Raw genomic sequence first — 12,673 nt, 5'->3', positions numbered from 1 at the left:
AGCAGGGCCCATACGGATATCTGAGCTGGAGTCTTCTCCAAATGCTTGACGATGGAATAATCTTTTGGTTACATTTTCCTCCATAATTTCTCCGCTTCTCCTTCGCTTATCGGCCTCTTAGCCTGATCCTTATTCTGTCCTCCGAGAGCAAGCTCGTCAGAAATGTAACACCTTCCAGACCTGGTCATGCCTTGAGCAGCAGCAATTTCAATAACAAACTTAGGCTTGACGAGAGTTTCTGACGGCACCAAGGCAACAGCCTTTGCAGGTGTCAAAATAACAAACTCTCTCTTTTCTTTGATGCTTAAAGAAGCGACAGCTCCTTCCAAATCATCGTGAACGATGGGAGTAATCATCTTCGTTCAACACCAGTCTTCATATGTCTTGATCATATTGACATTGCTGCCTCCATGATTCGGCAACGGGTTTGTGTTGACATTTGGTGCTCCCGGTTGGAGAGAGACTACCTCTTGATCAATCAGATCCTGTATTTTGTGCTTGAGGTTGATACAATCTTCAGTATCATGCCCAACACTGTTGGAATGATAAGCACATCTCTGATCGGGTTTGTAGAACTTTGAATTGACATCTACAGGTTTGGGCCCCACAGGGTGGATGTATCCAGCCGCAGCCAGTCTCTCATACAGTTTTGTCCGACTTTCAGCAAGTGCAGTAAAGTTCCGTGAAGGTCTCTTCTCAAATTTGGGTCGGGGAGGGTCATAATTGTCTTGTTGAGGAGGAGCCCCCTGTTGATAATTTTTGGTATTTGGACGGGGAGCTTGGCTTCTGGGATATGGATTTGTTTGGTAATTTGGCGATGGAGCTTGGTAATTCGGAGGAGGATTTCGGTACAGTGGAGCTTGGACTTGATAAACAGGAGGGGGTGCTTGGTAACTCGACTGTACGTTAGCGCAGTTGGGAGCAACACCTTGGTAGGGAGATGGAATTTGGTAGGGTGGAGGATGATTTGTGTAAATAGGAAACGAACTTTGGTAATTGAGGGGTGGACTTTGGTACACGGGAGCTTGTACGTTTCGATAAATAGAGGTAGCATTCTGATTATTGGGATGACTAGATTGCGTGTAACAAGATTGGTAGGACTTTGGGGAAGGCTGGGAACGATCATGGGAATATGATGAACTTCTGGGGGTTTTCCTTCCCCCATATGAAATAGCAACAACTTCTTCTCTTTTCTTTCTCAACGAACCTGAAGACCCAGGTGATGCGGCTACACGGGCTATCTTTCCTGATTTTAAACCGTCTTCGATAGTCTCACCAATCTTGACTATCTCAGCAAACTTTGCTCCAACGAGCAACATGATTCTATCGTAATATTCTGGCTCTTGCACGCGCACGAACACTTCAACGATTTCTTTCTCAGTCATGGGTGGCCTTACCCTTGCCGCTTCTTTTCTCCACCTGTAGCGAATTCCCTATAGCTTTCGGTTGATTTTTGCTTCATATTCTCCAAAGAGTATCGATCGGGAACAATTTCTACGTTGTAAGCAAATTGATCAATAAAATCTTTGGCCAATGCATTCCAGCTGGGCCATTGGCTGGTTTCATGTGAGGTAAACCATTCAAGAGCCTCCCCACACAGGCTTCGGTTGAAAAGCTGCATCATCAAAGCTTCATCCCTTCCAACTCCCACGAGCTGGTCACAGTAGACTCTCAAATGAGCCATAGGGTTGCCCACTCCTCCGAAGGTATCAAACTTCGGAATCTTGAACCCTTCTGGAAGATCCAAATTTGGGTGGATACACAAGTCCTCATAACTAAGTCCAGCGTTGTCGGGGATGCATTGGAGCTCCTTCATGGCCTTCTTAATCTCTTCTCTTATATCGACCTTTACATCTTCCTTTTCCCTCCATTCCTTTTCCTGTTCCTAGTAATGGTCCAGCTCAAAACCGTGCACATTGTGCTCGGCAGGGACGGGAACTTGGAAAGTTGCTCTCTTTAGTAGGGGTGGAGCTACAGAAGGACTTTGAGCATTTTGGGCAGTTAAATAATTCTGCGGTTAGGTTGAGGATTGGTATTCTGATTTAAGTGATGGTGGGGTGTTTGGGGATTGAAAGCATTTTGGTTTTGATTTTGATTTTGATTTTTTGGCAGTGGAGCGATTTGATGGTGAGTATTTTGAGGATGGGGTGACATTTGGGGATGGTTGTTTTGAAGAGGAGATGGAGTTTGGTAGGATGCTGAAGCATATTGTGGGTTTTGGGTAGTCAGATCTTAACCGAAGGATTCTGAACAGGTGTAGACGGCTGGTTTCGGGTTGGATCCATATTTGAGGAAGGGAAGTACATTGGAGGCCTCCCATCAACGGAGTTGGCAGCAAATCCAGGTGGAGGCAAATCCTGCCTCCGTTGCATTTCCACCCTCATCTCGGCAATCTGCTGCATCAGCTGCATAATCAACTCATTCTGTTCTGCTACGGTGGGTTGAGACACCACAACATTAGTAAGACTCACTTCTTCATTATTATCCCCCATAACTGCCTTTCCTCTGTCTGAGCTTTGTCTAGGGAAGGAATCTGCGGGACCTTTTGATCTGGTGAAATAAAGATGATCTGCCAGCTTTTGATCGACACCAATCAGTTTCAAAGTACCTGAGAAGGAAAACAACTCAAAGCCAGATTTGTTAGTGCAGATTCAGAGTACAAAATGCATAATATCACATAGAAAGCAGTTAAACACACAAGTTGCTTTGTTTGAGGATATCTTTAACCCCCGAGTGAGGACGAAAATACATTTTTTGACAAGCAGGAGTTTGCCTGTTTTAGTTTTGGAGGCTGTCTCAGAAAGGCTAAATCACTTTGAGCTACGGTCTTCTTACAACTGTTTTTCGACGTCTGTTGATGTGATCTTCGTATCTTCTCGCAACATGAAGGGGAGAATGAAAATTTTTAAAGATAGGTGCCGGTCCTGGGAAGGCTGCCTACGTATCTCACAAGGAGAATTTAGGCCCAACGTAGTTCGAGTACAAAAGAAAATTTTTTCATTCATTCATTCATTACGATTACAAGGAAATTGAAATACAACAGTAGAGTCTTCTTTTTTTTTTTTAAAGATGAAATGATAACGACACGCTAGTCATTTTCCTTCTTGTTGCAGCATTAGTCTCTTCCTTTCAGACGACCTAGGAATGGAGGCTTGTAGACGATTTCCTCGTCGTCGTCTTCCTTAGTCACTTCAGGGTGAGCGTTGTCGGGACCACTATTGGCTCCTTGCTCATAGGCGGGGTATTTTTCGCCCATCTTCCGAAGTTTATCAATCATGTTGCTATGGAAGGCTCTGTTCTTCTTCCTTAGTGCAGCCATCCTTTCTCTCATGGAGGCGAATTCTTCCATTTCCTTTTTCAGCTCCTTGTCAAGTGACACACTTTTAGCTAACAGAGCGGCGGTCTCCGAATCTATTCTCGCCTCTCTCGCTTCTCTTTCTTGCACTTTTAACCGAAGTATGTCCAATTTCTCTCTCAAGCTCTCTGTCTCCATCCCAACATCTTTCTTACTTTTCATCTGTGATGCCAGATCCTCATCAAACGTCACGGTTGCAGCTTTGTAAATTGCGGTGGCCATGTCGACTATAAGCCCTTCTTCCTTGCCTTCTTGAATTTCCCAAGTGGTCTGTTCGATCTTTCTCTGTAGTTCTTTTTCAGTGAGTTCCATCTGGATGTTCTTACCTTTGTCCATAGCGGTGATTTTGCCTTTCCTGAGACGGTAGAATGGATGTTTCAGGATTTGTGGTATAGGGGACATCTTTTGAATGAGAAACTCAAGACTTGGAAATTTCGGTTGGTCATTTTGTAATAGTGACTTCTGTATATTCTTTGGAAATTTCTGGATAGGAGTAGGTTTACGATATTCTCATTCATAGCAACATAGAACATAAGCAGTTAAACACACGTATGTTGCGTCCTAAAACATACAGGGGGACCCTTTTGTGCCAAGGGTAGGCCTAGTGTATTTGAATGATGTACGTGTGAACTTAAACCAAATAAACAATTCCCCCCAAGATAAATTTTACTAGTGAATAATAATGTTCACAAAGGGGAAATAAATATCAAAGACAAACCCACGCAGGGGTGATTTGAAAGTGCAATAAAGGCAGGCCCACACAGGGGCTAAAAACAATGTTAATACATATAAAAACCCACGCAGGGGCGAAGTCCACTATGCCGCTCCAGATGATCCTGCTCCGTCGCCGTCTCCCTGAGTCTTGTATTGCTGAAACATATATCTCAACATCAGCAAGAATCCTTCACCCAGGCGTCCTTTGTCTTCCAAGCTCTCGTATCACATCCTCTTGATTTTCTCCTTGATCCAGGTATCGAAATCATCATAACCACGCCTCAGTTTTTCAGCCTCTTGAGTAACCCTCTTAAGAGCATCTTGGTTCTCGACAAACTTAGCGTACACCTCTTTGGCCTCTTTCTTTACCTCTTATAGCTCGTCCACTGCTTTGGCTTCTCTGCCCGTTATGCTGTGAAAGCTACGCGGGGTTTGAAAAGAGACGTTTTGTATGTCCTTCTTCAGCCATTCTTTGTAACCCTTGTCATACCCAGCATTAAATCGGTCAGGGGCGATGGTGTCTTTATCCATACGCCTGGCGCTTTTCCATTCTCTGAACATTTCAGACGCATCGTGCACTCTATCATCTCTAATATCATATACATAAGCGCCATAGTACGCTTCTTTGGGTACAGTTTGTCTCCTCTCGAACTGTCGTAAGACTCAAAATGGTGCATAAGGGCGAATTCCCCGAATACCTGGTAGAGGAAGCACAACCTGTCTGCGGCTCTCCACGAAGACTTCTTTGGGGATAAAATAGTCGAGCATCCATTGAAGGTCTTCTTCTCTCAATTCGGAGAATATTTGAGCCCATCTCCCCCTTGTTCTCCAATTGTTCATATTTGCCCAGTATAACAGGTGATTTAAATCCTTAAGGGTATTCTTTTTGTCGAGAGTATGCAGCTCCCGAGTCCCAACACCCTTCGCTAAATGGCGAGGATCCACCATTGGAGGCGCAAGTTGCATCCTTGGAAGTATCGATGTCCCTCTTTACACTTTCCCAAGGCTCGATACATGTCGGACAGGATGACCGGAGCTATAGGATAGTATTTTGTTGTCCCTTGGTTCTCATACCCTTTGAACAAGGTGTGCACGAGTGTTATAACTAGGGTATTAATACTCAAACTTGGACCATGAGGGAAGACCATTATTCCCAATAACGCCACAACAAATGCTAGAGGACGAATCTCGTTCCATTCTCTGTACGAGATCTTGAACTCTCGGTTGTAAGTGGCGTTGAAGCTTGCATGTCTAAATCGGATATAAAGGTCTTTGAATGCTATGTGGGATTCTTGGCACCAGTAGGCAAAGTCCTTTCCCAACCCGAACCAGCCCGCAATATCATCTACAGAAGGCCTATTGGGGATGAAGATGTCTTCTTTTTTACTTGCTCTCCTTTCTATCCCAGTGCCTACTGTGTCTATACAGTCCCTTATCTCCTCCAAAGTCGGGGTAATTTCGGCGGTTCCGAATCGAAACATCATTCTTTGGTTGTCCCAATACCCCATAAGGACCTCAACCAGTTCTGGCCAACCGTTTATGTTGATCAGTTCTGTTATTGCACCCACGTATTGGTTGAGGGCTCTCCTGTGATCCCCGTCGAGATTGTCATACCACATTGAGAGTTGAGGTGGCGCCGCTATAACCATATCAAACTTTGGGAAACGATCCATATCTACAAAACAGAAACTTAGTTAAGTTTTCCCCACCCCAAATTGGTTTTCACACGTACATCATTCAAATGTCAAATAATATGATGTGTTGTGAGGTCGAAGACCTTAGACATGATTTTGGCAGTATTTAACTAAATGGACTTAATACACCTTGGGTATTAAGCCGTCTTAGGCTAATGCTTAATTTTTGGTTTTGGTTTCGCTCTATCTTAGGTTTACTAGAATAGATTTCAGGTTGACGGTTACCCGAGTCGGACAAACATCGGGGTGAAGCTACTAAACAACGTCGGATGACCGTATTCCAACTGTTTGTTTGATACTTCCAAATGAATTCTTGTGTATTTCTGAAGAAAGTCGTGGAAAGCAACGTACCTTTCATTTTTGTAATGCATATTATTTGCCGTTTGGCGGAAGAATGTCATGGAAATGCAATAAATTTAAAACTAAGATAAAGTAGACAAGTAAATAATTTATCACAAATAGCCAAATAACGTTAGTTTTAAGGTTAGAATCCTCCTTATCCCCAACAGAATCGCCATTTCTGTTTTATCGAAAAATTGGAAAATGTTTTGTTTTGAAGAGTTTTTGACTTTTTAGAGTTGCCACTTAATTTTTGAAGAAAATTAAAAAAACTTGTTTTCAAAAGGACTTAAACAGGAAAAATCTTTTTGAAAACTCTAAGGGGTTCGGGGATTCATATTAATGTCTTAGAAAGGTTTGAAAGCACCTAAGACATTCCGCTAACCTACGATTATCCAATAACTAATTATTTGGCTGAGGATTGCGATGGAAATATTCTCTAGAGTTTGTTTAAAAGAAAAAACCCAAAAATCATTTAAGATTGTTTTCGAAAGTGGACATTTTATCTAAGTAAATTGTTTGCAAAATTATTGGTTTTAAGTCGATAAAACGTTTAAGGCATTTTGCGGGGTTCGGATTTTTTTAACTTTAAAATGAACGACAAGTAAAGCAACTAAATAATTAAAAGCATATAAAGGGATAGGGAGAGAGATTTGGATCCAAATCGGGGTTCTGTTCGCCTTGACCGGAATTTTGGACCCACCTGTTTTGGGTTCTTTGACCCATTTTTTTGATTACTGTATCTGTCCTTAATTGTAGTCAAACAATACAATAAATAATAAATGGAAAGATAAAGGCAACAAGGGCTAAGGCCCAAATACAATGCCGAAAAGAAGAAAGAAAAAAACATTCAGACTCTTTGGTCCCGAATTATGACTCCAGCTCTGTTTCGAATCTTGGTTTCGAAATCCATCCGCCAGTTTTAAAAATGGGAGGTTCGATAAGACAACTTGAACCTTTAAGCCTCTCCGAAATTTATGGAATGGGTGAGTTCTTGGTGAACTCGAGCGAATTTTACATGTGAAACAAGAAATAAAACACATTAATATTCAAATCACAGAGGCATTTGATAGAAAAATAATAAGCAACGTCAAATAGAATGGTGAGTATGCAGTAGCCAACAGTAACCAATGATTCATTTTAGACAAAGGAGTGGAGACAAAGAAATCAGGTCCCAGTAAACAACATTCTAAGCATAATTTTGATGATTTTAAATTAAACTAAAGGGGTGCACATAAAATATGCAAAATATTGTCCAAACTTTGGACCACGATGAAAATGCAATCGATCTAATTCAAAGTTACTACGGTGATACACGACTTGGGCATCTTATCAAAGGATCTTCCCGGCGTTTCTTCCGTAAACAAATCAACAACGAAACAAGAAAAAAAAACAAAGACCCCCTTCATCACCACATGACCCTAAACAAGCCGTTCATGTCTAACGATAACCAACGATTACTATTAAGGACAGTGATGGCAACGAATGGGTGACTAGTATTTCTCATACTTAGTCCAGCAATGGTTCCAAATGAAAACAGAAAGGGATGTTCACTGACTCCATTATGACTAAACAAAAAAAATCAAACAATTCACATGATATTAGAGGGGTAAAACTCGACCAAATCACAACACCAAAGTTTGAAAGGTAAAACAACGGAATTAAACAATTCATACAAGTCCAAACTAAGACATGGGTTATTACTAACATTTATCCCTCACGCCAAATGGACAATTTATATTAACTAGCACTATACCCGACTAATATTTTCCTGCTACGGCGCCAATGCTTTGAGCCTTAAATTTACGAACAAATTAGCAAAACAAGATCATAAGTTGATAGAGTTACACACTAACTGGTTTAAAGAAGTAAACAAATAGGGGAAGGTGATAACAATGTGAAACGGAGGGAATTAGGGAAACAAACAGACCAGTCTTTGACACTACAGAGAGAACAACACCCAACCTTGAGTAAAATTACCATTTCTAAAACGAGTAAGGAAAAAAAGTTGGCCGGAAGACGGAAGTTAGCAAATATGTCAAGTTAAGAAGCGAGATGTTGCAGACCTTCAAGGAATGGATATTATTAGACGAATAAAATAGACTCCTAACTACACCCCTGGTGTTCAAACACATCAGTCGACTTTCGAAAAATTAATCCGACAAGAAAACAAATTTTAAATAATAAATCTCGTGACAGCAACGCATAAGTCCTTTGATAACAATATGCAGGATGGATAATATGGCTCCAAATATTTTCGGATGGGGGGAGAAAGAAAGTACATACATATAGCAACATATCGTCAGAGAGTCAGGAGCGACAGATTTACCTTACTTAGGGCAGCGAATGAGACGTCGACGGGTAGGAGCGACGACTCTTCCCGCAAGAAACTCAGAATACGAGCAATTACACAAAACCCAAATATAAGCTCAAATCAAGCAGTATTCCGTACCCCTTTTCCCTTTCTTTTTTTTATGTTTTCGCAATCTATCTTGTATATATTTAGTATGTTTTTATCTCCACAAAAAAGAATCCATATCCGCCCAACTCTCTGTAGTTCTTAATACCCCTTCTCCAAAAAATACTTCCTTCCTTGAATAGAAAAATATGTTATATAGGATGGGAATTAGGGTTTCAAAAAAAAAAGAAGGTAGAAACGGGAATCGCAAATTGATTCTCAATTTGAATTTTTCCTCTCTCCAAGGATAAAGACAAGCTAGATTGTACCAGATTATCCCAAAACTTGGCCAAAATCCCAAAAGATGAGAGGGACGCAGACGTCTCTGATCGATTTCTCGTCCTTGCACCTTGACATGGAGCAATCTCATGGTCGAGAGGACGAAAATGCGGAGGCGTGTCGCAGGAAAGGGTGTTGTTGTACGAACAAAAAGGGGAATGAGACGAGATGTAGCATAGGCACGCGTTTCTTACGCTGTTGAACTTAACGCGCGCTGCTGTCACTTTCTTGGGGGTCGTCGGGGAACGCTGTGGGTTGTTGTCCTTTCACGCGCCTGCACTCCAGCTTCTTGTAGACGCTTGGAGTAGTTGGAATTGTCCTCCAGCTGCTGCTTCTAATGTTTTCTGAATCTCTCTTTGTTGGACAGAAAATGGACCGGGTCGGAGGGCATTCAGAGTGGGCTGGGAATATTATTATTTGGTGGGCTGCTCCTTGGGCCCCCTTGTCCTTGAGAATTATGGCAAATGGGAAGGGCTGAAGGAGTGGACTATTTTAGGAGAATTGGGATGGACTTGTCATTGACTGAATGGGCTCAGAATTGGGTTGGTTGGGAAGAAAAATAAAGGTCTTGAAATTGGCTTTTCTGATGTGGGTTGGTATGCTGAGAAAGGGAATTGGGCTAGAGAAAAAAAATAAAAATTAAAAAAGGGATTGGGTATTGGATTAAAATTGGGTTTGGGGTTTTTTTTAAAAAAGAGTGAAGGATTAAATTTAAGGGAAAAGGGCTGCTGAAAAATTTAGGAAGAAAGGCCCAAATTTTTGTCTAAGAGCTAGCAAAATGGCCAACTCGTATTTCTTATTGAGATGTCCAAAATAATTAAACAAGATGACTTCATATAAGTCAATTAGCAAACTTCTCAATTTTAACGAAACAACATAATCGACTTAACTATTGGAAAACTAAACGAATATGCAAACTATCTTATAATTAGACTAGTCAGTAAAATATCTCAACAAAATAGAATAAGATGGTTTTCGAATAATTTTAAACAATATTAATCATGTAAAAACTTATGTAAAACAAATGCATTATTTTAAAAATATAATAAACGACAAAACTATTTAAATAATTTAAAAGTATTTTGTAATAGTAAAAGTTGGTTATTTCAAATTGTTCTAAATTAAGAAATTCGATAATTAATTCATATCGTCGAGGGTCAAAATTGGGTGTCAACATCAGGTTGTATACAAGAAACTAAAATTAAATGTCTATTATCAAAGTAGGTAGATTATAAATAATTTTGATTGTACTCTTACATTTAATGTTTGTCTGCCACTTGTATCATCAATGTAGATGCCAAATCCCACAGTCTTAGGCTTTTGTTTCCTCTTGTTGATGTTGATTCTGCTTCTCTTCCCATTCCTCTTCCTGCTTGTCGCCCTTTTGTAACACTTGAAGTATCATCACCTCCTCTCCCCCTACCTTTTCCCCTGCCTCTTCGAGCTTGTTGAACTCTTTCAACAGCTGAAGTATCATCACAAATAGAAGTTGATTGTTGGCCTGAGCTGACATGTTGTGATGGTCTCCAGGTTGGTGGTTGGCTAGAACCTACAGGTTGCGTTGAGCTTTGACGCTGACTTGAGCTAGCAGTTTGGCTTGAGCTTGCAAGTTGCCTCGAGGTTTGAGGCTGACTTAAGCTTGCAGGTTGCCTTGACCATTGAGGTTGACTTGAGCTAGCAGGGTGGCTTGAGCATGTAGGTTGCCTTAAGGTTTCAGGTTTACTTGAGCTTGCAGCCGGCCTTGACCTTTGAGGCTGATTTGAGCTAGCAGGGTGGCTTGAGCTTGCAGGTTGCGTAGAGGTTTGAGGCTGACTTGAGCTAGCAGATTGGCTTGACCTTTCAGGTCCAGGTTGGGTTGAGCTTCCAGGCTGAGCCAATTCAGAGGATTGAATAGTGTAAATAAGATGAAGAAATATTGTAATGCATTTTATTTATTTAATTGAAGTAATAAAAGGTTGGCTTGAGTATTACTACATATTTGCAGGCTTTATTATTGCGGCCTTGTTGATGACACTTGGAACAAGTCATTTTTACACTTCTCCTAAATAACTTCTCATACTTCTTTCGTGGCTCATACCTTGACTTTCTTCTGGATTTTGGTGGTCTGCTAGGCATTTTTTTTTGGTTCAGGAGGCTCAATCACTATATCACTAGTGTGAGGCCACATTTTCATATTAGGTATTGGCTGGATAAAGTAAGTATAAGCCTTCATTAAAGTATCTTTTTTGTACCAATGTACAACATGATCTTCAGGGTCTTGGCCTACATGCTGATATGCCAAAACAACATGTTGACATGGTATGCCTCTCAACTGCCAAGTTCTACAACTACATGTCTTTTTTTCTGATATCAACAATATGCCTATAATGACCCTCTAAAATTTAATATCCAAATTGGCGATTGAACATAACTTGACAATCTCTAGCATAATCTTTGTTTTCTTTAAGTACTAAACTAGCCATAGGAGAAATTTCTGATATCCAAGTGTCAACAAATTTTCTCATCTCCACATTTCTATCCATTATCTTATGTCTAATATCCTATAACATTGTGATAACTGATTTATGCCTAGCATCTAATATCTAAGAGTTAAATGTCTCACACATATTATTCTCAACAATATCACACTTAGCATGCTCCTTAAAATATGTTTTACACCATGTCTTTCTTTCATAATGTAACAAGTCCCCACAGATGTTCTTGTTACCAAGTTTAGCAAGTTTGTCCATTTCATCTTGAAATTTTACCTCAAAATTTGATTTTGCACATTTCCAGAATTGTTTTCTTCTTTCTTCTCCTCTCCGGGTCTTCTGCCAATTGGACCAAATGTGTCTAGCACACATCCTCTGCTCACAATCTGACAGAAACTCCATTATGGCTGCTACAAGACCCTACATATCATAATAATTGAAATTTATGAGTAGTAATAATTAAATAAATAGGAAATGAGATAAAGATTAATAAAATTAACATTAAACTAACCTTTTGCATATCAGACATCACAATCAATCCATGTCCAGTGCCTAAGTTTAGATCTTGTATCAAGAAATTGATGAAGAAACTCCAACTGTGCTTTGTTTCTTGATCAACAAATGCCCAAGCAATTGGAAACATTTATTGATTTCCATTCCTACCAACTGCAACCAATAATTCACCCTTGCAAGCACCCTTCAGAAAACATCCATCAAACCCAATGATTTTTCTACGTCCTTCCAACCAACCTCTCCTTAATGCATCAAAACAAACATAAAAGTAAACAAACAAATTTTTTCCTGGAGTAGATTCTGTGTCTGTCCTCACCCAACATGAACTATCACGATTAGGTTGTTTTATCATGTCTGCATAATCACACATCCTTGCAAACTCCATCTTCCAATCACCCATAAACTCCTTAAGAATCATCAATTTTGCCCTATAACAAAGAGTTCTTCCAACATACAATCTTGTCTCCTTCCTTACCAACTCTTGAATTTCCCACAACTTAATATGAAGTTGAGAAACTATTATGTCCCTAAACTTATTTGCAATAAAGTTAGATGTACACAATTGTTCTTGGTTGTGGTAGGGAACTGATAAACATGATAGTAGTTCTTAACAATAAAGTCACCAGAGTCTTTGTCTAGACTAGCATACAACAACCATTTGCATTTCTTATGTTGACATTTAACTCTGACTCTACGTTTTTTATTAGGCCTCAATTTCAATTTGAATTTATATTCCACAACATACTCAGCTACTGCCTTTCTAAATTCTATAGCATTTTCAATACCATATTAATGCCAAATATAGCAACTACACAATCAGGATCAAATCTAACCTTTTTACTTTTTCTTT

General features: G+C 40.1%; 1 protein-coding gene across 1 annotated transcript; it reads right to left on the bottom strand.

The window, feature by feature from the left end:
- Positions 1–362: 362 nt before the first annotated feature.
- On the bottom strand, positions 363–1,385 carry LOC107001474 (extensin-2-like). The gene is made up of 2 exons (XM_015199504.1): positions 594–1,385; positions 363–485 (listed from the first exon to the last, which is right to left on the bottom strand). Exons 1-2 carry the CDS (start codon positions 1,383–1,385, stop codon positions 363–365), a joined length of 915 nt encoding a protein of 304 aa, XP_015054990.1.
- Positions 1,386–12,673: the final 11,288 nt, after the last annotated feature.

The sequence above is a fragment of the Solanum pennellii genome, chromosome 10, assembly GCF_001406875.1.
Source record: "Solanum pennellii chromosome 10, SPENNV200".
Classification (NCBI taxonomy): Eukaryota; Viridiplantae; Streptophyta; class Magnoliopsida; order Solanales; family Solanaceae; genus Solanum; species Solanum pennellii.
Note: the sequence above shows the minus strand (reverse complement) of the source record. Positions and strands in the feature narration are given on the sequence as shown.

Bases quoted from the DNA above. Each gene is read 5' to 3' on its own strand.
- LOC107001474 (XM_015199504.1), bottom strand. From the start codon at position 1,385: ATGACTGAGAAAGAAATCGTTGAAGTGTTCGTGCGCGTGCAAGAGCCA. The intron at 486-593 runs GTAGATGTCAAT...CACAAAATACAG, and splicing joins ACCCTGTGGGGCCCAAACCT to GATCTGATTGATCAAGAGGT.